Consider the following 24,542-nt stretch of genomic DNA (forward strand, 5'->3'; position numbering starts at 1 on the left):
CTCTTTCCCTTAGGATCCGGCGTTCAACCGCCATGCCGTCAAACGCAGCCGCGGCAAGTCTTGGAACAGACATGACCTTGCTGAAGCAAGTCCCTTCTTAGTATCTCTTGAAGTTCCGGGTACCAAGTCCTTCTTGGCCAATCCGGAGCCATGAGTATAGTTCTTACTCCTCTCCGTCTTATAATTCTCAGTACCTTGGGTATGAGAGGCAGAGGAGGGAACACATACACCGACTGGTACACCCACTGTGTTACCAGAGCGTCCCAGCTATTGCCTGAGGGTCTCTTGACCTGGCGCAATACCTGTCCAGTTTTTTGTTCAGACGGGACGCCATCATGTCCACCTTTGGTCTTTCCCAACGGTTCACAATCATGTGGAAGACTTCCAGATGAAGTCCCCACTCTCCCGGGTGGAGGTCGTGCCTGCTGAGGAAGTCTGCTTCCCAGTTGTCCACTCCCGGAATGAACACCGCTGACAGTGTTATCACATGATTTTTCGCCCCGCGAAGAATCCTTGCTGCCATTTCCCTCCTGCTTCTTGTGCCGCCCTGTCTGTTTACGTGGGCGACTGCCGTGATGTTGTCCGACTGGATAAGCACCGGTTGACTTTGAAGCAGAGGTCTTCCTAGGCTCAGAGCATTGTAAATTGCCCTTAGCTCCAGTATATTTATGTGGAGAGAAGTCTCCAGACTTGACCACACTCCTTGGAAATTTCTTCCCTGTGTGACTGCTCCCCAGCCTCTCAGGCTGGCATCCGTGGTCACCAGGACCCAGTCCTGAATGCCGAATCTGCTGCCCTCTAGTAGATGAGCACTCTGCAGCCACCACAGAAGAGACACCCTTGTCCTTGGAGACAGGATTATCCGCTGATGCATCTGAAGATGCGATCCGGACCATTCGTCCAGCAGATCCCACTGAAAAATTCTTGCGTGAAATCTGCCGAATGGAATCGCTTCGTAAGAAGCCACCATTTTTCCCAGGACTCTTGTGCATTGATGCACTGACACTTGGCCTGGTTTTAGGAGGTTTCTGACTAGCTCGGATAACTCCCTGGCTTTCTCCTCCGGGAGAAACACCTTTTTCTGGACTGTGTCCAGAATCATCCCTTGGAACAGCAGACGTGTCGTCGGAAACGGCTGTGATTTTGGATATTTAGAATCCACCCGTGCTGTCGTAGAACTACTTGAGATAGTGCTACTCCGACCTCCAACTGTTCTCTGGACCTTGCCCTTATCAGGAGATCGTCCAAGTAAGGGATAATTAAGACGCCTTTTCTTTGAAGAAGAATCATCATTTCGGCCATTACCTTGGTAAAGACCCGGGGTGCCGTGGACAATCCAAACGGCAGCGTCTGAAACTGATAGTGACAGTTCTGTACCACGAACCTGAGGTACCCTTGGTGAGAAGGGCAATTTGGGACATGGAGGTAAGCATCCTTGATGTCCAGGGACACCATATAGTCCCCTTCTTCCTGGTTCGCTATCACTGCTCTGAGTGACTCCATCTTGATTTGAACCTTTGTATGTAAGTGTTCAAAGATTTCAGATTTAGAATAGATCTCACCGAGCCGTCTGGCTTCAGTACCACAAATAGTGTGGAATAATACCCTTTTCCTTGTTGTAGGAGGGGTACTTTGATTATCACCTGCTGGGAATACAGCTTGTGAATTGTTTCCAATAATGCCTCCCTGTCGGAGGGAGACGTTGGTAAAGCAGATTTCAGGAACCTGCGAGGGGGAGACGTCTCAAATTTCCAATCTGTACCCCTGGGATACTACTTGTAGGATCCAGGGGTCCACTTGCGAGTGAGCCCACTGCGCGCTGAAACTCTTGAGACGACCCCCCCCACCGCACCTGAGTCCGCTTGTACGGCCCCAGCGTCATGCTGAGGACTTGGCAGAAGCGGTGGAAGGCTTCTGTTCCTGGGAAGGGGCTGCCTGCTGCAGTCTTCTTCCGTTCCTCTACCCTTGGGCAGATATGACTGGCCTTTTGCCCGCTTGCCCTTATGGTGACGAAAGGACTGAGGCTGAAAAGACGGTGTCTTTTTCTGCTGAGATGTGACTTGGGGTAAAAAGGTGGATTTTCCAGCTGTTGCCGTGGCCACCAGGTCCGATGGACCGACTCCAAATAACTCCTCCCCTTTATACGGCAATACTTCCATGTGCCGTTTGGAATCTGCATCACCTGACCACTGTCGTGTCCATAAACATCTTCTGGCAGACATGGACATCGCACTTACTCATGATGCCAGAGTGCAAATATCCCTCTGTGCATCTCGTATATATAGAAATGCTCTATAGTCAATAAAATACTGTCCCTGTCAAGGGTATCAATATTTTCAGTCAGGGAATCCGACCAAGCCACCCCAGCGCTGCACATCCAGGCTGAGGCGATCGCTGGTCGCAGTATAACACCAGTATGTGTGTATATACTTTTTAGGATATTTTCCAGCCTCCTATTAGCTGGCTCCTTGAGGGCGGCCGTATCTGGAGACGGTAACGCCACTTGTTTTGATAAGCGTGTGAGCGCCTTTTCTATCGGGGGAAACCCACGCATCATCACACACTTCAATTAATTTATCTGATTCAGGAAAAACTACAGGCAGTTTTTTCACACCCCACATAATACCCTTTTTTGTGGTACTTGTAGTATCAGAAATATGTAACACCTCCTTCATTGCCCTTAACATGTAACGTGTGGCCCTAATGGAAAATAAGTTTGTTTCTTCACCGTCGACACTGGAGTCAGTGTCCGTGTCTGTGTCGACCGACTGAGGTAATGGGCGTTTTAAAGCCCCTGACGGTGTTTGAGACGCCTGGACAGGTACTAATTGGTTTGCCGGCCGTCTCATGTCGTCAACCGACCTTGCAGCTTGTTGACATTATCACGTAATTCCCTAAATTAGCCATCCATTCCGGTGTCGACTCCCTAGAGAGTGACATCACCATTACAGGCAATTGCTCCGTCTCCTCACCAACATCGTCCTCATACATGTCGACACACACGTACCGACACACAGCACACACACAGGGAATGCTCTGATAGAGGACAGGACCCCACTAGCCCTTTGGGGAGACAGAGGGAGAGTTTGCCAGCACACACCAAAACGCTATAATTTTACAGGGACAACCTTATATAAGTGTTTTCCCTTATAGCATCTTAATATGTAATAATATCGCCACAAAAATGCCCCCCCTCTCTGTTTTAACCCTGTTTCTGTAGTGCAGTGCAGGGGAGAGCCTGGGAGCCTTCCCACCAGCAGTTCTGTGAGGGAAAATGGCGCTGTGTGCTGAGGAGAATAGGCCCCGCCCCCTTTTCGGCGGGCTTCTTCTCCCGTTTTTCTGACAACCTGGCAGGGGTTAAATACATCCATATGGCCCCAGGGGCTATATGTGATGTATTTTTAGCCAGCATAGGTATTTCATTGCTGCCCAGGGCGCCCCCCCAAGCGCCCTGCTCCCTCAGTGACCGTTGGTGTGAAGTGTGCTGAGAGCAATGGCGCACAGCTGCAGTGTTGTGCGCTACCTTAAGAAGACTGGGAAGTCTTCAGCCGCCGATTTCTGGACCTCTTCTTTCTTCAGCATCTGCAAGGGGGTCGGCGGCGCGAATCCGGTGACCCATCCAGGCTGTACCTGTGATCGTCCCTCTGGAGCTAGTGTCCAGTAGCCTAAGAAGCCAATCCATCCTGCACGCAGGTGAGTTCACTTCTTCTCCCCTAAGTCCCTCGTTGCAGTGAGCATGTTGCCAGCAGGACTCACTGAAAATAAAAAACCTAACAAAACTTTTACTCTAAGCAGCTCTTTAGGAGAGCCACCTAGATTGCACCCTTCTCGGCCGGGCACAAAAACCTAACTGAGGCTTGGAGGAGGGTCATAGGGGGAGGAGCCAGTGCACACCACCTGATCCTAAAGCTTTTACTTTTGTGCCCTGTCTCCTGCGGAGCCGCTATTCCCCATGGTCCTTACGGAGTCCCCAGCATCCACTTAGGACGTCAGAGAAACATTTTTCATTGCCTCAATCATGTAACGTGTGGCCCTACTGGAAGTCACATTCGTCTCTTCATCGTCGACACTGGAGTCAGTATCCGTGTCGGCGTCTGTATCTGCCATCTGTGATAGCGGGCGTTTAAGCGCCCCTGATGGTCTTTGAGACGCCTGGACAGGCACAAGCTGAGTAGCCGGCTGTCCCATGTCATCAAACTGCTTTTGTAAAGAGCTGACACTTTCACGTAATTCCTTCCATAAGCCCATCCACTCAGGTGTCGACCCCCTAGGGGGTGACATCTCCACTACAGGCAATTGCTCCGCCTCCATATCATGTTCCTCCTCATACATGTCGACACAGCCGTACCGACACACAGCACACACACAGGGAATGCTCTGATAGAGGACAGGACCCCACTAGCCCTTTGGGGAGACAGAGGGAGAGTATGCCAGCACACACCAGAGCGCTATATATATATACCGGGATAACACTATACAGAGTGTTTTTCCCCTTATAGCTGCTGTTTATATTATACTGCGCCTAATTAGTGCCCCCCCCCTCTCTTGTTTTACCCTTTTCTGTAGTGCAGGACTGCAGGGGAGAGTCAGGGAGACGTCCTTCCAGCGGAGCTGTGAGGCAAAATGGCGCCAGTGTGCCGAGGAGATAGGCTCCGCCCCCTTCTCGGCGGACTTTTCTCCCGCTTTTTTCTGGAATCTGGCAGGGGTTAATATACATCCATATAGGCCTGGGGGTTGTATGTGATGTATTTTTGCCAGCCAAGGTGTTTATATTGCTGCTCAGGGCGCCCCCCCCCCCAGCGCCCTGCACCCATCAGTGACCGGAGTGTGTTGTGTGCATGAGGAGCAATGGCGCACAGCTGCAGTGCTGTGCGCTACCTTGGTGAAGACTGATGTCTTCTGCCGCCGATTTTCCGGACCTCTTCTTGCTTCTGGCTCTGTAAGGGGGCCGGCGGCGCGGCTCTGGGACCGGACTCCGAGGCTGGGCCTGTGTTCGGTCCCTCTGGAGCTAATGGTGTCCAGTAGCCTAAGAAGCCCAAGCTGGCTGCAAGCAGGCAGGTTCGCTTCTTCTCCCCTTAGTCCCTCGATGCAGTGAGCCTGTTGCCAGCAGGTCTCACTGAAAATAAAAAACCTAAAACTAACTTTTTCTAAGAAGCTCAGGAGAGCCCCCTAGATTGCACCCAGCTCGGTCGGGCACAAAAATCTAACTGAGGCTTGGAGGAGGGTCATAGGGGGAGGAGCCAGCGCACACCAGGTAGTCCTAAAGCTTTTTTTTTGTGCCCAGTCTCCTGCGGAGCCGCTATTCCCCATGGTCCTTACGGAGTTCCCAGCATCCACTAGGACGTCAGAGAAATCAGTTTTAAGAGAAAACCTGACCTGCGCTCATGCCCTGGTGATCTAGTGGGATCGCCTGTATCCACAGTGTCCACCGCCAGCGTGCGCGGCCCGCCTCCCACTGACCGCGCCGGATAGCGATAAAGACCGGGTCCCGCGAGCGGGACCCACTTACCACCTCCCGCAGCGCAGCCACGCGATCCTGGAGAGCCCCAGCCGTGTGTGTCTAACATGAAGAAGACCGGAGCCTCCGCTGTAGGTACAGCTCCACTGTGGAGAGCTGGAGCTGCAGCAGTGAATGTCACAAGACATTTACCACCGCTGCTGCCCTTGAAGTCTTCACTTTTTACCTCATAAAAAGCTTTTCTCAGGGCTGCTTGGAGCAGCCCCTCTGTAAAGTGCCTGCGTACTGCAGCACCAACTGACAAACTGAGCTCCTGTGCTGGGAGGCGGGGTGATATAGGAGGCGGCGCTGTGCATTCTGGGAAGTCAAAGCTTTGAGCCTGTTGGTGCCTCGGATCAAGATCCTACTCTACACCCACTTGTCCAGACTTGTGGAGCCCAGTGTACCCCGCAGCAGAAATATTTAAGAAAATGAGTAGCTCCTATATGTACCTTTCGGGGAATGTTTGAAAACTATCCATGGTATAATGGTTAGCATTACTGTCTCACAGCACTGAGGTCATGGGTTCAATTCTCACCATAACCCTAACTGCGTGAAGTTTGCATATTCTCCCCAAACCTCGCTGAATCCAAATATATACTGGTAGGTTAATTATTGCCTCCCGAGAAAAAATTATTATGTAAGTGTGCATGTACATGTATTTAGCACAGACTAGATCGGCCAATTGTTTATTCTATGTTTCTATACACTTAACTACAGATGTGTAGACAATCGGTACTGGTTAAACTAAACACGCATAAAGAATACGCATCCAGAATGCAACTTAACATATTGTAATTGGAGGAATTAGTGGAGTATAGCCTGCCGGTTTTGGTTTCTCAAATTAGAATACATTTTAAGTCTTTCTTAAATAGAATACTGGATCATGATTCAAATCACTGATCTCAATTATAAACAGTGCAAGTTATGTTTCTGTCTTATGCACACAGATTATGGTTTTATTTAACCTTTACAAACAATTTTAATCACACTTAGACCTGCAACATTATGCAGAAACCCGCACTACAGGCAACGCCATGACAAACTGTACAAAAAGATCTAAAAAATAAATCTACTACTTACTGATCACGGGGGTGGAACTGAACTTTTAAAATAGGAGATGGGAATCGAAATCGCTGGTCGCAGTCCCCTGACAGTACATCCCACAAAGACACAATATTATCTGTAGAAGCGCTCACAAGTTTATGTCCATCTCTACTCCAGCTGTAAGGTACACCGCAAGCACAAGGTACATTTAGTTTAAAGGAAACCACGCAGTCACAGAGGTGAAAAAATAAGAATTTACTTACCGATAATTCTATTTCTCATAGTCCGTAGTGGATGCTGGGGACTCCGTAAGGACCACAGGGGGATAGCGGCTCCGCAGGAGACTGGGCACATCTAAAGAAAGCTTTAGGACTAACTGGTGTGCACTGGCTCCTCCCCCTATGACCCTCCTCCAAGCCTCAGTTAGGATACTGTGCCCGGACGAGCGTACACAATAAGGAAGGATTTTGAATCCCGGGTAAGACTCATACCAGCCACACCAATCACACCGTATAACTCGTGATCTGAACCCAGTTAACAGTATGATAACAGAGGAGCCTCTGAAAAAAATGGCTCCCAACAATAATAACCCGATTTTTGTAACAATAACTATGTACAAGTATTGCAGACAATCCGCACTTGGGATGGGCGCCCAGCATCCACTACGGACTATGAGAAATAGATTTATCGGTAAGTAAATTCTTATTTTCTCTAACGTCCTAAGTGGATGCTGGGGACTCCGTAAGGACCATGGGGATTATACCAAAGCTCCCAAACGGGCGGGAGAGTGCGGATGACTCTGCAGCACCGAATGAGAGAACTCCAGGTCCTCCTCAGCCAGGGTATCAAATTTGTAGAATTTAGCAAACGTGTTTGCCCCTGACCAAGTAGTTGCTCGGCAAAGTTGTAAAGCCGAGACCCCTCGGGCAGCCGCCCAAGATGAGCCCACTTTCCTTGTGGAACGGGCTTTTACAGATTTTAGCTGTGGCAGGCCTGCCACAGAATGTGCAAGCTGAATTGTACTACAAATCCAACGAGCAATAGTCTGCTTAGAAGCAGGAGCACCCAGCTTGTTGGGTGCATACAGGATAAACAGCGAGTCAGATTTCCTGACTCCAGCCGTCCTGGAAACATATTTTCAGGGCCCTGACAACATCCAGCAACTTGGATTCCTCCAAGTCCCTAGTAGCCGCAGGCACCACAATAGGTTGGTTCAGGTGAAAACGCTGGAACCACCTTAGGGAGAAACTGAGGACGAGTCCTCAATTCCGCCCTGTCCGAATGGAAAATCAGATAAGGGCTTTTACAGGATAAAGCCGCCAATTCTGACACGCGCCTGGCCCAGGCCAGGGCCAACAGCATGACCACTTTCCATGTGAGATATTTTAACTCCACAGATTTAAGTGGTTCAAACCAATGTGACTTTTGGAACCCAAACTACATTGAGATCCCAAATTGCCACTGGAGGCACAAAAGGAGGCTGTATGTGCAGTACCCCTTTTACAAACGTCTAAACTTCAGGGACTGAAGCTAGTTCTTTTTTGGAAAAAAATTGACAGGGCCGAAATCTGAACCTTAATGGACCCCAATTTCAGGCCCATAGACACTCCTGTTTGCAGGAAATGTAGGAATCGACCCAGTTGAATTTCCTCCGTCGGGCCTTACTGGCCTCGCACTACGCAACATATTTTCGCCAATTGCGGTGATAATGTTTTTGCGGTTACATCCTTCCTGGCTTTAGATCAGGATATGGATGACTTCCTCCGGAATGCCTTTTTTCCTTCAGGATCCGGTGTTCAACCGGCATGCCGTCAAACGCAGCCGCGGTAAGTCTTGGAACAGACAGGGTCCTTGCTGGAGCAGGTCCCTTCTTAGAGGTAGAGGCCACGGATCCTCCGTGAGCATCTCTTGAAGTTCCGGTTACCAAGTCCTTCTTGGCCAATCCGGAGCCACGAATATAGTGCTTTTTCCTCTCCATCTTATCAATCTCAGTACCTTGGGTATGAGAGGCAGAGGAGGGAACACATACACTGACTGGTACCCCCACGGTGTTACCAGAGCGTCTACAACTATTGCCTGAGGGTCTCTTGACCTGGCGCAATACCTGTCGAGTTTTTTAATCATGTGGACGACTTCTGGGTGAAGTCCCCACTCTCCCGGGTGGAGGTCGTGCTGAGGAAGTCTGCTTCCCAGTTGTCCACTCCCGGAATGAATACTGTTGACAGTGCTATCACATGATTTTCCGCCCAGCGAAGAATCCCTGCAGCTTCTGCCATTGCCCTCCTGCTTCTTGTGCCACCCTGTCTGTTTACGTGGGTGACTGCCATGATGTTGTCCGACTGGATCAACACCGGCTGACCTTGAAGCAGAGGTCTTGCTAAGCTTAGAGCATTGTAAATGGCCCTTAGCTTCAGGATATTTATGTGAAGTGATGTATCCAGGCTTGACCCTAAGCCCTGGATATTCCTTCCCTGTGCGACTGCTCCCCAGCCTAGCAGGCTGGCATCCGTGGTCACCAGGACCCAGTCCTGAATGCCGAATCTACGGCCCTCTAGAAGATGAGCACTTTGCAACCACCACAGGATGGATACCCTTGTCCTTGGTGACAGGGTTATCCGCTGATGCATCTGAAAATGCGACCCGGACCATTTGTCCAGTAGGTTCCACTGGAAAGTTCTTGCGTGGAATCTAACGAATGGGATTGCTTCGTAGGAAGCCACCATTTTTACCCAGAACCCTTGTGCATTGATGCACTGAGACTTGGTTCGGTTTTAGGAGGTTCCTGACTAGCTCGGATAACTCCCTGGCTTTCTCTTCCGGGAGAAACACCTTTTTTCTGGACTGTGTCCAGGAACATCCCTAGGAAACAGAAGACAAGTCGTCGGAACCAGTTGCGATTTTGGAATATTGAGAATCCAATCGTGCTGCCGCAACACTACCTGAGATAGTGCTACACCGACTTCCAACTGTTCCCTGGATCTTACCCTTATCAGGGAATCGTCCAAGTAAGGAATAACTAAAATTCCCTTCCTTCGAAGGGATATCATTTCGGCCATTACCTTGGTAAAGACCCGGGGTGCCGTGGACCATCCCTACGGCAGCGTCTGAACTGATAGTGACAGTTCTGTACCATAACCTGAGGTACCCTTGGTGAGAAGGGTAAATTTTGACATGAAGGTAAGCATCCTTGATGTCCCGAGACATCATGTAGTCCCCTTCTTCCAGGTTCGCAATCACTGCTCTGAGTGACTCAATCTTGAATTTGAACCTCTGTATGTAAGTGTTCAAAGATTTTAGATTTAGAATCGGTCTCACCGAGCCGTCTGGCTTCGGTACCACAATAGTGTGGAATAATACCCCGTTCCCTGTTGCAGGAGGGGTACCTTGATTATCACCTGCTGGGAATACAGCTTGTGAATGGCTTCCAAAACTGCCTCCCTGTCAGAGGGAGACGTCGGTAAAGCCGACTTTTGGAAACGGCGAGGGGGAGACGTCTCGAATTCCAATATGTACCCTTGAGATATTACCTGAAGGATCCAGGGGTCTACTTGCGAGTGAGCCCACTGCGCACTGAAATTCATTGAGAACGGGCCCCCACCGTGCCTGAGCTTGTAAGGCCCTAGCGTCATACTGAGGGCTTTGCAGAGGCGGGAAAGGGTTTCTGTTCCTGGGAACTGGGTAATCTCTTCAGCCTTTTTCCTCTCCCTCTGTCACGAGCAGAAAAGAGGAACCTTTTGTCCGCTTGCTAACAAAGGACTGCGCCTGATAATACGGCGTCTTATTTTGAGAGGCGACCTGGGGTACAAACGTGGATTTCCCAGTTGTTGCCGTGGCCACCAGGTCTAAAAGACCGACCCCAAATGTCCCCTTTCAAAGGCAATACTTATAAATGCCGTTTGGAATCCGCATCACCTGACCATTTTACTGGTAGAATTGGACAACGCACTTATACTTGATGCCAGTCGGCAAATATTCCGCTGTGCATCATGCATATATAGAAATGCATCTTTTAAATGCTCTATAGGCAATAATATACTATCCTTATCTAGGATATCAATATTTCCAGTCAGGGAATCCGACCATGCCAACCAAGCACTGCACCTCCAGGCTGAGGCGATTGCTGGTCGCAGTATAACACCAGTATGTGTGTGAATACATTTTTGGATACCCTCCTGCTTTCTATCAGCAGGATCCTTAAGGGCGGCCATCTCATGAGAGGGTAGAGCCCTTGTTCTTACAAGCGTGTGAGCGCCTTATCCCCCCTAGGGGGTGTTTCCCAACGCACCCTAACCTCTGGCGGGAAAGGGTATACAGCCAATACTTTTTAAGAAATTATCAATTGTTATCGGGGGGAAACCCACGCATCATCACACACCTCATTTTATTTCTCAGATTCAGGAAAACTACAGGTAGTTTTTCCCTCACCGAACATAATACCCCTTTTTGGTGGTACTCGTATTATCAGAAATGTCTAAAACATTTTCCATTGTCTCAATCATGTAACGTGTGGCCCTACTGGAAATCACGGTTGTCTCTTCACCGTCGACACAGGAGTCAGTATCCGTGTCGGCGTCTGTATCTGCCATCTGAGGTAACGGGCGCTTTAGAGCCCCTGACGGCCTATGAGACGTCTGGACAGGCACAAGCTGAGTAGCCGGCTGTCTCATGTCAACCACTGTTTTTTTATACAGAGCTGACACTGTCACGTAATTTTCAACAGTACATCCACTCAGGTGTCGACCCCCTAGGTGGTGACATCACTGTTACAGACACTCTGCTCCGTCTCCACATCATTTTTCTCCTCATACATGTCGACACAAACGTACCGACACACAGCACACACACAGGGAATGCTCTGATAGAGGACAGGACCCCACTAGCCCTTTGGGGAGACAGAGGGAGAGTATGCCAGCACACACCAGTGCGCTATATATATATACAGGGATAACCTTATAAGAGTGTTTTTCCCCTTATAGCTGCTGTATGTTTTAATACTGCGCCTAATTAGTGCCCCCCTCTCTTTTTTTAACCCTTTCTGTAGTGTAGTGACTGCAGGGAAGAGCCAGGGAGCTTCCCTCCAACTGAGCTGTGAGGGAAAATGGCGCCAGTGTGCTGAGGAGATAGGCTCCGCCCCCTTTTCGGCGGCCTTATCTCCCGTTTTTCTGTATATTCTGGCAGGGGTTAAATGCATCCATATAGCCCAGGAGCTATATGTGATGTATTTTTTTGCCATGTAAGGTATTTTTATCATGTTTTATTGCGTCTCAGGGCGCCCCCCCAGCGCCCTGCACCCTCAGTGACCGGAGTATGAAGTGTGCTGAGAGCAATGGCGCACAGCTGCAGTGCTGTGCGCTACCTTATTGAAGACAGGAACGTCTTCTGCCGCCGATTTTTCCGGACCTCTTCGCTCTTCTGGCTCTGTAAGGGGGCCGGCGGCGCGGCTCTGGGACCCATCCAGGCTGGGCCTGTGATCGTCCCTCTGGAGCTAATGTCCAGTAGCCAAGAAGCCCAATCCACTCTGCACGCAGGTGAGTTCGCTTCTTCTCCCCTTAGTCCCTCGATGCAGTGAGCCTGTTGCCAGCAGGTCTCACCGAAAATAACAAACCTAAACTAAAACTTTCACTAAGAAGCTCAGGAGAGCCCCTAGTGTGCACCCTTCTCGTCGGGCACAGAAATCTAACTGAGGCTTGGAGGAGGGTCATAGGGGGAGGAGCCAGTGCACACCAGTTAGTCCTAAAGCTTTCTTTAGATGTGCCCAGTCTCCTGCGGAGCCGCTATCCCCCTGTGGTCCTTACGGAGTCCCCAGCATCCACTTAGGACGTTAGAGAAATATCAGAACAGCAAAGTTTATACTCAGCAGGTAAAAGGAGCTCTATGTGGAAAATATGAAAACAATTAGTGCAGCTGCTCATCTATTTCCATGCACATTATTATACCACAGTGGTATTTCTGTCTTTTCTCCCAATTTCTTTTGCTAATTATAGCATTCCTTCAGACGTCAGTGCTGAAATCTAATACACAGTTACCAAAGAACATGTTGCACAGCTCCTGAGACACACACCCATAATGATTACTAAAATTAAGACCTAAATAAAACTACCTAACATCACAAATGAAACATAATAGTATGATTATATTGACAGCAGTCAATAGATATTACTCACCAAAGTGAGCACACAGGATGAATATGTGCACTTAAAATCTTTGCAATGCCTCGCGTTAAGAAATCCCAGATGACAATGCGGCCATCATTGCAACCTACAGCAAGCAGAGTCCCCCACCTATTAAATGTGCAGGTGAGGGCCATGCTAATGCAATCCAATGTGCCATCTGCTTCCTATAACAGAATAAAATTAACAGTAAAATTATTAGGTGTCAAAGTCGAAAAATATCGTAATCCACACTGCCTTATACTAACCCCAATGGACATGCCCGCTGCTCGTGCATTCAGTCTGCCGTACGTGCACATGTCCGCAAATTGCGTACACTCGCTCCGGCGATTACGCGCGGTATATGCGTATTTACGGAAGAGTTTGAGCTTGTAGCGGGCGACTCGTTTATAGCATAGTTAACTAATATAGTGCGTTTTGTAGATAATAGTCCCCTTAATAATGTCTGCGAGTATGATTAGTGTAAATAGTTCGTGGACTCAGGGATTCCTCTTTGCATGATACGAAGGGTCAGGCAAAGGTTGAACGGTGGTGTCTAGTGTCTAACTAAAGAGTATTTTATTAGAAACATTCCGGTGTTGGTTAGGAAGAGATTGTTCGCTCCTGCGAATAGTTATGTTTAAAATAAGAATTTACTTACCGATAATTCTATTTCTCGTAGTCCGTAGTGGATGCTGGGGACTCCGTAAGGACCATGGGGAATAGCGGCTCCGCAGGAGACTGGGCACAAAAGTAAAGCTTTAGAACTACCTGGTGTGCACTGGCTCCTTCCCCTATGACCCTCCTCCAAGCCTCAGTTAGGATACTGTGCCCGGACGAGCGTACACAATAAGGAAGGATTTTGAATCCCGGGTAAGACTCATACCAGCCACACCAATCACACCGTACAACTCGTGATCTAAACCCAGTTAACAGCATGATAACAGAGGAGCCTCAAGAAAAGATGGCTCACTACAGCAATAACCCGATTTTTTGGTAACAATAACTATGTACCAGTATTGCAGACAATACGCACTTGGGATGGGCGCCAAGCATCCACTACGGACTACGAGAAATAGAATTATCGGTAAGTAAATTCTTATTTTCTCTAACGTCCTAAGTGGATGCTGGGGACTCCGTAAGGACCATGGGGATTATACCAAAGCTCCCAAACGGGCGGGAGAGTGCGGATGACTCTGCAGCACCAAATGAGAGAACTCCAGGTCCTCCTCAGCCAGGGTATCAATTTTGTAGAATTTTACAAACGTATTTGCTCCTGACCAAGTAGCTGCTCGGCAAAGTTGTAAAGCCGAGACCCCTCGGGCAGCCGCCCAAGATGAGCCCATCTTCCTTGTGGAGTGGGCATTCACAGATTTTTGGCTGTGGCAGGCCTGCCACAGAATGTGCAAGCTGAATTGTACTACAAATCCAACGAGCAATAGTCTGCTTAGAAGCAGGAGCACCCAGCTTGTTGGGTGCATACAGGATAAACAGCGAGTCAGATTTTCTGACTCCAGCCATCCTGGAAACATATTTTCAGGGCCCTGACAACGTCTAGCAACTTGGAGTCCTCCAAGTCCCTAGTAGCCGCAGGCACCACAATAGGTTGGTTCAGGTGAAACGCTGAAACCACCTTAGGGGGAAACTGAGGACGAGTCCTCAATTCCGCCCTGTCCGAATGGAAAATCAGATAAGGGCTTTTACAGGATAAAGCCGCCAATTCTGACACGCGCCTGGCCCAGGCCAGGGCCAACAGCATGACCACTTTCCATGTGAGATATTTTAACTCCACAGATTTAAGTGGTTCAAACCAATGTGACTTTTGGAACCCAAAAACTACATTGAGATCCCAAGGTGCCACTGGAGGCACAAAAGGAGGCTGTATATGCAGTACCCCTTTTACAACGTCTGAACTTCAGGGACTGAAGCTAGTTTTTTTTGGAAGAAAATTGACAGGGCCGAAATTTGAACCTTAATGGACCCCAATTTCAGGCCCATAGACACTCCTGTTTGCAGGAAATGTAGGAATCGACCCAGTTGAATTTCCTCCGTCGGGCCTTACTGGCCTCGCACCATGCAACATATTTTCGCCAAATGCGGTGATAATGTTTTGCGGTTACATCCTTCCTGGCTTTGATCAGGATAGGGATGACTTCATCCGGAATGCCTTTTTTCCTTCAGGATCCGGCGTTCAACCGGCATGCCGTCAAACGCAGCCGCGGTAAGTCTTGGAACAGACAGGGTCCTTGCTGGAGCAGGTCCCTTCTTAGAGGTAGAGGCCACGGATCCTCCGTGAGCATCTCTTGAAGTTCCGGTTACCAAGTCCTTCTTGGCCAATCCCGAGCCACGAATATAGTGCTTACTCCTCTCCATCTTATCAATCTCAGTACCTTGGGTATGAGAGGCTGATGAGGGAACACATACACTGACTGGTACACCCACGGTGTTACCAGAGCGTCTACAGCTATTGCCTGAGGGTCCCTTGACCTGGCGCAATACCTGTCGAGTTTTATAATCATGTGGAAGACTTCTGGGTGAAGTCCCCACTCTCCCGGGTGGAGGTCGTGTCTGCTGAGGAAGTCTGCTTCCCAGTTGTCCACTCCCGGTATTGCTGACAGTGCTATCACATGATTTTCCGCCCAGCGAAGAATCCTTGCAGCTTCTGCCATTGCCCTCCTGCTTCTTGTGCCACCCTGTCTGTTTATGTGGGTGACTGCCGTGATGTTGTCCGACTGGATCAACACCGGCTGACCTTGAAGCAGAGGTCTTGCTAAGCTTAGAGCATTGTAAATGGCCCTTAGCTTCAGGATATTTATGTGAAGTGATGTCTCCAGGCTTGACCATAAGCCCTGGAAATTCCTTCCCTGTGTGACTGCTCCCCAGCCTCGCAGGCTGGCATCCGTGGTCACCAGGACCCAGTCCTGAATGCCGAATCAGCGGCCCTCTAGAAGATGAGCACTCTGCAACCAACACAGGAGGGACACCCTTGTTCTTGGTGACAGGGTTATCCGCTGATGCATCTGAAGATGCGACCCGGACCATTTGTCCAGCAGGTCCCACTGGAAGGTTCTTGCGTGGAATCTGCCGAATGGGATTGCTTCGTAGGAAGCCACCATTTTACCCAGAACCCTTGTGCATTGATGCACTGAGACTTGGCTCGGTTTTAGGAGGTTCCTGACTAGCTCGGATAACTCCCTGGCTTTCTCCTCCGGAGAAACACCTTTTTCTGGACTGTGTCCAGGATCATCCCTAGGAACAGAAGACACGTCGTCGGAACCAGGTGCGATTTTGGAATATTGAGAATCCAATCGTGCTGCCGCAACACTACCTGAGATAGTGCTACACCGACCTCCAACTGTTCCCTGGATCTTACCCTTATCAGGGAATCGTCCAAGTAAGGGATAACTAAAATTCCCTTCCTTCGAAGGAATATCATCATTTCGGCCATTACCTTGGTAAAGACCCGGGGTGCCGTGGACCATCCATACGGCAGCGTCTGAACTGATAGTGACAGTTCTGTACCATAAACCTGAGGTACCCTTGGTGAGAAGGGTAAATTTGGACATGAAGGTAAGCATCCTTGATGTCCCAAGACATCATGTAGTCCCCTTCTTCCAGGTTCGCAATCACTGCTCTGAGTGACTCAATCTTGAATTTGAACCTCTGTATGTAAGTGTTCAAAGATTTTAGATTTAGAATCGGTCTCACCGAGCCGTCCGGCTTCGGTACCACAACAGTGTGGAATAATACCCCGTTCCCTGTTGCAGGAGGGGTACCTTGATTATCACCTGCTGGGAATACAGCTTGTGAATGGCTTCCAAAACTGTCTCCCTGTCAGAAGGAGACATCGGTAAAGCCGACTTTAGGAAACGGCGAGGGGGAGACGTCTCGAATTCCAATTTGTACCCCCGAGATATCACCTGACGGATCCAGGGGTCTACTTGCGAGTGAGCCCACTGCGCGCTGAAATTCATTGAGACGGGCCCCCCACCGTGCCTGATTCTGCTTGTAAAGCCCCAGCGTCATACTGAGGGCTTGGCAGAGGCGGGAGAGGGTTTCTGTTCCTGGGAACTGGCTGATTTCTGCAGCCTTTTCCCTCTCCCTCTGTCACGGGGCAGAAATGAGGAACCTTTTGCCCGCTTGTCCACGAAAAGACTGCGCCTGATAATACGGCGTCTTCTCATGTTGAGAGGCGACCTGGGGTACAAACGTGGATTTCCCAGCTGTTGCCGTGGCCACCAGGTCTGAAAGACCGACCCCAAATAACTCCTCCCCTTAATAAGGCAATACTTCCAAATGCCGTTTGAAATCCGCATCACCTGACCACTGTCGTGTCCATAACCCTCTACTGGTAGAAATGGACAACGCACTTAGACTTGATGCCAGTCGGCAAATATTCCGCTGTGTATCACGCATATATAGAAATGCATCTTTTAAATGCTCTATAGGCAAAAATATACTGTCCCTATCTAGGGTATCAATATTTTCAGTCAGGGAATCCGACCACGCCAACCCAGCACTGCACATCCAGGCTGAGGCGATTGCTGGTCGCAGTATAACACCAGTATGTGTGTAAATACATTTTAGGATACCCTCCTGCTTTCTATCAGCAGGATCCTTAAGGGCGGCCATCTCAGGAGAGGGTAGAGCCCTTACAAGCGTGTGAGCGCTTTATCCACCCTAGGGGGTGTTTCCCAACGCACCCTAACCTCTGGCGGGAAAGGATATAATGCCAATAACATTTTAGAAATTATCAGTTGTTATCGGGGGAAACCCACGCATCATCACACACCTCATTTAATTTCTCAGATTCAGGAAAACTACAGGTAGTTTTTCCTCACCGAACATAATACCCCTTTTTGGTGGTACTCGTATTATCAGAAATGTGTAAAACATTTTTCATTGCCTCAATCATGTAACGTGTGGCCCTACTGGAAGTCACATTTGTCTCTTCACCGTCGACACTGGAGTCAGTATCCGTGTCGGCGTCTATATCTGCCATCTGAGGTAACGGGCGCTTTAGAGCCCCCGACGGCCTATGAGACGTCTGGACAGGCACAAGCTGAGTAGCCGGCTGTCTCATGTCAACCACTGTCTTTTATACAGAGCTGACACTGTCACGTAATTCCTTCCAACAGTTCATCCACTCAGGTGTCGACCCCCTAGGGGGTGACATCACTATTACAGGCAATCTGCTCCGTCTCCACATCATTTTTCTCCTCATACATGTCGACACAAACGTACCGACATACAGCACACACACAGGGAATGCTCTGATAGAGGACAGGACCCCACTAGCCCTTTGGGGAGACAGAGGGAGAGTTTGCCAGCACACACCAGAGCGCTATATATATACAGGGATAACCTTATATAAGTGTTTTTCCCCTTATAGCTGCTGTATCTTTAATACTGCGCGTAATTAGTGCCCCCCCTCTCTTTTTTAACCCTTTCTGTAGTGTAGTGACTGCAGGGGAGAGCCAGGAAGCTTCCCTCCAACGGAGCTGTGAGGGAAAATGGCGCCAGTGTGCTGAGGAGATAGGCTCCGCCCCCTTATCGGCGGCCTTATCTCCCGTTTTTCTATGTATTCTGGCAGGGGTTAAATGCATCCATATAGCCCAGGAGCTATATGTGATGCATTTTTTGCCATCCAAGGTGTTTTTATTGCGTCTCAGGGCGCCCCCCCCCAGCGCCCTGCACCCTCAGTGACCGGAGTGTGAAGTGTGCTGAGAACAATGGCGCACAGCTGCAGTGCTGTGCGCTACCTTGTTGAAGACTGACGTCTTCTGCCGCCGATTTTCCGGACCTCTTCTGTCTTCTGGCTCTGTAAGGGGGCCGGCGGCGCGGCTCAGGGACCCATCCATGGCTGGGCCTGTGATCGTCCCTCTGGAGCTAATGTCCAGTAGCCTAAGAAGCCCAATCCACTCTGCACGCAGGTGAGTTCGCTTCTTCTCCCCTTAGTCCCTCGATGCAGTGAGCCTGTTGCCAGCAGGTCTCACTGAAAATAAAAAACCTAAAACTAAACTTTTCACTAAGCAGCTCAGGAGAGCCACCTAGTGTGCAGCCTTCTCGTTCGGGCACAAAAATCTAACTGAGGCTTGGAGGAGGGTCATAGGGGGAGGAGCCAGTGCACACCAGGTAGTTCTAAAGCTTTACTTTTGTGCCCAGTCTCCTGCGGAGCCGCTATTCCCCATGGTCCTTACGGAGTCCCCAGCATCCACTTAGGACGTTAGAGAAAAGTAGTTTACAGACATTTACTGTATTTGCAGTTCATTATCCATGAGGCGGGAATCCTGTGGATACCTCCCACCTGAGCAGTTTGAAATAGTCACAGCCCACCTGTTCAAATCCACCTATGACCTTTTGTTATAATACAGAGACACATTCCTGTGTCCAATAAACAATGAGATTGTAGGAACCATTGTATTGTACTGTAGGATGTGTATATAAAGACCACCATAGCTAGACCAGCACTCACTTCTCTCTACAAAGGTTTTCATGGTGAAAAGCTGAGGGCTGGTTTCCAGATAGCGCCTGCGAGTCATTCCCACGTGTGTAAGTTTCTCTGTGGCCATTTTGTTACTCTGTGTGTATGCAATTGTTCTCTTTTTGTTATCCTTTAAGTGTTTGCCATTTATTCTCTTTCTGTTTATGTGTATTTGCGATCGTTCGCTATTGTTTATATTTCTGTTTAGTTATTCTGTTTTAGGTATTAATGTTAGGTCTGTAGTGTATGAGCTGTAACTGTTTTCCCCTTTTTACGTACGAAATATCATCTATAAAGGTGTTGGAACCTTAGCAAGCAGTGTGTGTTTCACCAGTCATTATAGAGGGTTTCTGAGCGTCTCAATCGCTCAAACAGCTTTCATATAACAAAGGTTAATCATCGGTACATTGTGGTAATATTACAGTACTAAGGTTTACAGTATAAGCATACCCTTACAGTGTTCATTGAAAAAGGTTTAAAGGTTAACAACTGTGTGTACGCTCGCTGCGTGTATTCCATACACTCAGCGCAAGCGTGTGTACGCAACGTGCATACCACGTACGGTTCTTTATACGCAAACTGCGTATAAAGTACGCAGCACGTGCACGTGGTTTAGCAGCCATTACGGCTACACGGTATTAGTATATAGCTTATGTTAAAAGGTAAATATTTGACTCTATCATAGGATATACACATACAACAATCTGCAAAATTAGGACTCATTTTACAATTTTGCAGATAATGGGGCTTTTAACAAATCTAAAACACCAGACAGAACAAGCAGTTCATGCCTCTCTGTCAGTTTATGACTGGTACTGTGAAAGTGCCATGCGTTAAGTAAAGGCATTGAAACTTTGTCACATATGCTGCCTGAGAGGTCATTATTTATTGCTTGGAGTGCTGCTGCTCATTGAATGACAGACAGAATATACTGTTTATATGAACCACAAGATAAGGGACTTAAGTGAATGTCTATATGGGTCAAACAACTATTTAATGACCACTGTCAAAATAAACCATATAAAATATCAATAATGATATGTTACTTGGGCTGAACATCCACTGGTGATAGATCAATCACAGGGATAACACGTATGAAATGCCATCACATAAATTCAGAAGCAAGAATTTAAAAAAAGCTTGCGCAGATGCTCCAGAGAGCTGTCACAAGTGGTCAAACAGGTTCAACACTTTTATTAGCATTAATAAAATGTTAGCAAAGACAGATTTTATTTTTTTTAAACATTGGAGGCCCATAAAATTAATGTGAAACATGCACACAACACTATGTACACTCACCTCTGGGTAGTTCTGGCCAAAGGATTCTGAAACCGTAAAATAATAAAATTATTACACTATAAAATAATAGATTTTATATCCCAATACAGCAGTAAACAAATAAAATTTCATAAATGGAAAGTCTTAAATAGACAATTACCTAAGGTTTCCAGCAAATCTTAAAACAGAACTATCTGTATATAAAGAAAATCTTAATGGCATTCACATAAATCACTTAAAGGTGCTATAATGTGACAGAACTTGACATATTTCATATTATACACTGTATTTACATTTACTACAAAGTAGAGGACAAATACTATTCAAGAGAAACAAATTTTTTTACATGCATGAGTACACAGGTCAGTGTTTCCCTTACAGTCCACTGCAGCTTTAATAACTAGATTAAAAAAAAACGTAATAAATAAAAATATATTACACAGCACAGTGAAGCTATCCTGTGCTGTATACATGAGCAACCAGTGCAACAAACAATTATCTGACAGATCAGGCAGAGATTTGTAGAATGTGCACGCACACACAATCTCTATTAATTGCAGAAAAATCTGTCTCATTGCATAACTGGATTTTCAAGCATGCTTAAAAGAGAAGGTATTGTGCACATTTTACAGTGTATACAGTCTGACAACCAACTTGCCAATAGGTGCAACAGTGTATATGTTATACTGGGTACTGTATACTGTGAAACGCCAGCCCATCCTAACTGTGGGACAGATAAATATTAAGGACTGGAATGAGCTTCCGAGCAGTGTGTACAAGTTACATCTGAAGTGAGCAGTGTATGGCGTGCACCTAGTTTAAAGAAGATTATCTTACAGTTATTGTGGAATACTATAGTATCCTTCCCCAATGTATGAGGCAGCAGCAGAAGAGGCAACCGGGCACTGAGTGCCCATCATATGCTACCTGTGCCCAGTAACGGAACCCACAGGGACACACAAGAGGGCAAACAATCCCCTCTTTCATACATCCCGCTCCTTACCGAGCAACTCAAGGTTCATGGCTCCGGATTTATCCTTAACAGGACTAACTTCACCCGTGCCCCGGTACCGGGGCCGACGTCTCCTGCGCCGGGCACCGTTACGGCCAGTCACGGAGGGGAGCGGGAGGGCTGTCGGACACAGCTTCCAGACTGGCAGCGACACGGACAGCTATACATTCAAAACAGGCATAACAGAGGCAGACGGGGTCCTCAGAACGAGTTCTGCACTGGTAACCGTCCCTAGTACAACATAACCTGTGCAGAAAGGTTCCGCATACATCTGCGCTCTCATGAGCAAACGGTGCCAGATCAGCAATATGGCAAAGCCCTAAACATAAACCGGATTGCAGCTTGTTAAAATGTAAATGACTGGATAATTTCTCGAGTAAATGTGTGTAGTATGCTGATCACAGCAAGCTACAATGTGTGTGCAAATACAAAAAACCCCACAAAAGATTATCAACAGTAAAGTGGAATAAATAGGATTTTAATTACCTAAAGGTAAATTCTTTTCTCGTAGTCCGTAGAGGATGCTGGGGTCCATATTAGTACCATGGGGTATAGACGGGTCCACCAGGAGCCATGGTCACTTTAAGACGTTGATTGTGTGGGCTGGCTCCTCCCTCTATGCCCATACTTGCCTACCTGACCCTCTCCATGAGGGAGAAAATGCTCTGTTCCTGGACTTTACTGGTAATGTATGATTGCCATCACCTGTGGTGAGCTAGTTAATTGATAAGAAAGGTGTTTCACCACAGGTGATGGCAATCATACATTTACCAGGAAAGTCCAGGAACAGAGCATTTTCTCCCTCATGGAGAGGGTCAGGTAGGCAAGTATGTCTATGCCCCTCCTACCAGACTCAGTCTAGAAACTGTGCCCGAGGAGACGAACAACTTCTAGAGAAGGATTTCACACAGATAGTGGCGAGATTCACATCAGCTCACACATACAAAGCAAACCAAGCTAACTTGAAAAATCAGCAACGGCTGAACAAGATTACTTAACCAAGTAACAAAACAGTACTTAATTCAGAACAAAGCAGTACTGAGCTAATAACTCACTACAGCAGTGGTTCCCAAACTGTGTGCCGTGGCACCCTGGGGTGCCGCGGGGCACTTGAAGGGGTGCCTCGGGTTGGTGGTCCAGGACCAATTCAAAATATTTATTATCCATGTAATAGGAAAAACTAGTACTTGTGGCTGCCAGTCATAAAATATGTGTACAAACAGAAGCAAATCTTGTCCCTCACCACATAACTGAACCTAAGTATGACATATAAACATAATGTATTAAATTTCATATTTTTTATAAATTTCCCAATTAGAAACTTTTGGACTAGGGGTGCCGTGATAAAAATTCTGATACTCTAGGGCGCCGTGATTAAAAAAAGTTTGGGAACCACTGCACTACAGGATAACGAAGCAATGGGCGGGCAGCCAGCATCCTCTACGGACTACGAGAAAAGGATTTACCGGTAGGTAATTAAAATCCTATCTTCTCTTACGTCCTAGAAGATGCTGGGGTCCACATTAGTACCATGGGGATGTACGAAAGCTCCCAAAAAGGGAGGGGGAGCGCGGAGGCTCCTGCAGAACTGATTGACCAAACTTAAGGTCTTCAGAGGCCAAAGTATCGAACCTGTAGAACTTAGCAAACGTGTTCGACCCAGACCAAGTAGCTGCTCGGCAAAGCTGTAAAGCCTAGACACCCCAGGCAGCCGCTCAGGAAGAACCCACCTTAAGAGTGGGCCTTAAGAGATCTTGGACATGGCAGTCCTGCCGTAGAATATGCATGCTGGATAGTGAACCTGATCCAGCGAGAGATCGTCTGCTTAGAAGCAGGATACCCAAGTTACTTGGCATCATACAGGACAGAGTCCGATTTTCAGTGACGAGCAGTCTTCTTCACATAGATTTTTAGAGCCCTCACAACATCCAAGGACTTTGATGGAATTGAGGAGACAGTAGCAACTGGCACCACAATAGGTTGGTTGATATGAAAAGCCGACACAACCTTTGGAAGAAACTGCTGACACGTCCGAAGTTCAGCTCTATCCTCATGGAAGATCAACTGGGGCTTTTACAAGACAAAGCCCCTAACTCCTAAACACGTTGAGCAGACGCTTAGGCCAACAAGGTGACCGCCTTCCATGTGAGAAACTTGACTTCAACCTCCTGAACAGGCTCGAACCAATCCGATTGAAGAAATTGTAACAGTATGTTAAGATCCCAGGGTGCCGTAGGCGGCACAAAGGGAGGCTGGATGTGCAGAACTCCTTTCAAAAAAGTCTAAACCTCAGGGAGGGAAGCCAGCAGTTTCTGCAAGAAAATGGATAGGGCCGAAATTTGGACCTTTACGGATCCCAACCTCAGGCCCATATCCCCACCTGCTTGCAGGAAGAGGAGAAAACGTCCCAGTTGAAATTCCACCGTAGGAAACGTCTTGGATTCACACCAAGATACATACTTTTTCCGGGTGGTCTTCTGTATGCCGGCGGTCGGGCTCCCGGCGCTCAGTATACCGGCGCCGGGAGCCCGACCGCCGGCATACCGACACTTATTTTCCCTCGTGGGGGTCCACGACCCCCATAGAGGGAGAATAAAATAGTGTGGCGCACGTAGCGCGCCACCGTGCCCGTAGCGTGGCGAGCGCAGCGAGCCCGCAAGGGGCTCATTTGCGCTCGCCACACTGTCGGTCAGCCGGCGGTCGGGCTCCCGGCGCCGGTATGCTGGTCGCCGGGATCCCGACCGCCGGCCAGCCATAGTGAACCCACTTTTTCCAAATGCGATGGTAATGTTTAGACGTTACTCCTTTCCTAGCCTATATCAGGGTAGGAATGACTTTGTTCGGAATACCCTTACGGGCTAACATTAGGCGTTCAACCTACATGCCATAAAACGTGGCCACGGTAAGTCTTGATAAGCGAATGGCACCTGTTTCAGAAGGTCCTCCCGAAGAGGAAGAGGCCTCGGATCTTCCAACAGTAGATCCAGAAGCTCTGCATACCAAGGACCTTCTTGGCCAGTCCGGGGCAATGAGGATTGTCTGAACTCTTGTTCTCCTTATGAGCTTTAGAACCTT

At 48.2% G+C, this 24,542-nt stretch overlaps 1 protein-coding gene across 6 annotated transcripts in view; it reads right to left on the reverse strand.

Annotated features, from left to right (window-relative positions):
- RBBP5 (RB binding protein 5, histone lysine methyltransferase complex subunit) overlaps positions 1 to 24,542 on the reverse strand; it is a 508,962-nt gene that overhangs the window by 280,584 nt on the left and 203,836 nt on the right. For 3 of the 6 annotated variants that reach the window (XM_063955094.1, XM_063955092.1, XM_063955097.1), the window contains 3 exons: positions 20,477 to 20,502; positions 12,709 to 12,881; positions 6,581 to 6,721 (listed from right to left, as the gene is read on the reverse strand). In XM_063955094.1, the coding sequence (XP_063811164.1) occupies positions 6,581 to 6,721; positions 12,709 to 12,881; positions 20,477 to 20,502 (340 nt within the window). Of the gene's footprint in view, positions 1 to 6,580; positions 6,722 to 12,708; positions 12,882 to 20,476; positions 20,503 to 21,292; positions 21,373 to 21,458; positions 21,742 to 24,542 lie in introns of those variants that run through there. The other 3 variants (XM_063955095.1, XM_063955093.1, XM_063955096.1) reach the window with 2 other exon arrangements.

Source organism: Pseudophryne corroboree, chromosome 2, assembly GCF_028390025.1.
Source record: "Pseudophryne corroboree isolate aPseCor3 chromosome 2, aPseCor3.hap2, whole genome shotgun sequence".
In the NCBI taxonomy this organism is placed as follows: Eukaryota; Metazoa; Chordata; class Amphibia; order Anura; family Myobatrachidae; genus Pseudophryne; species Pseudophryne corroboree.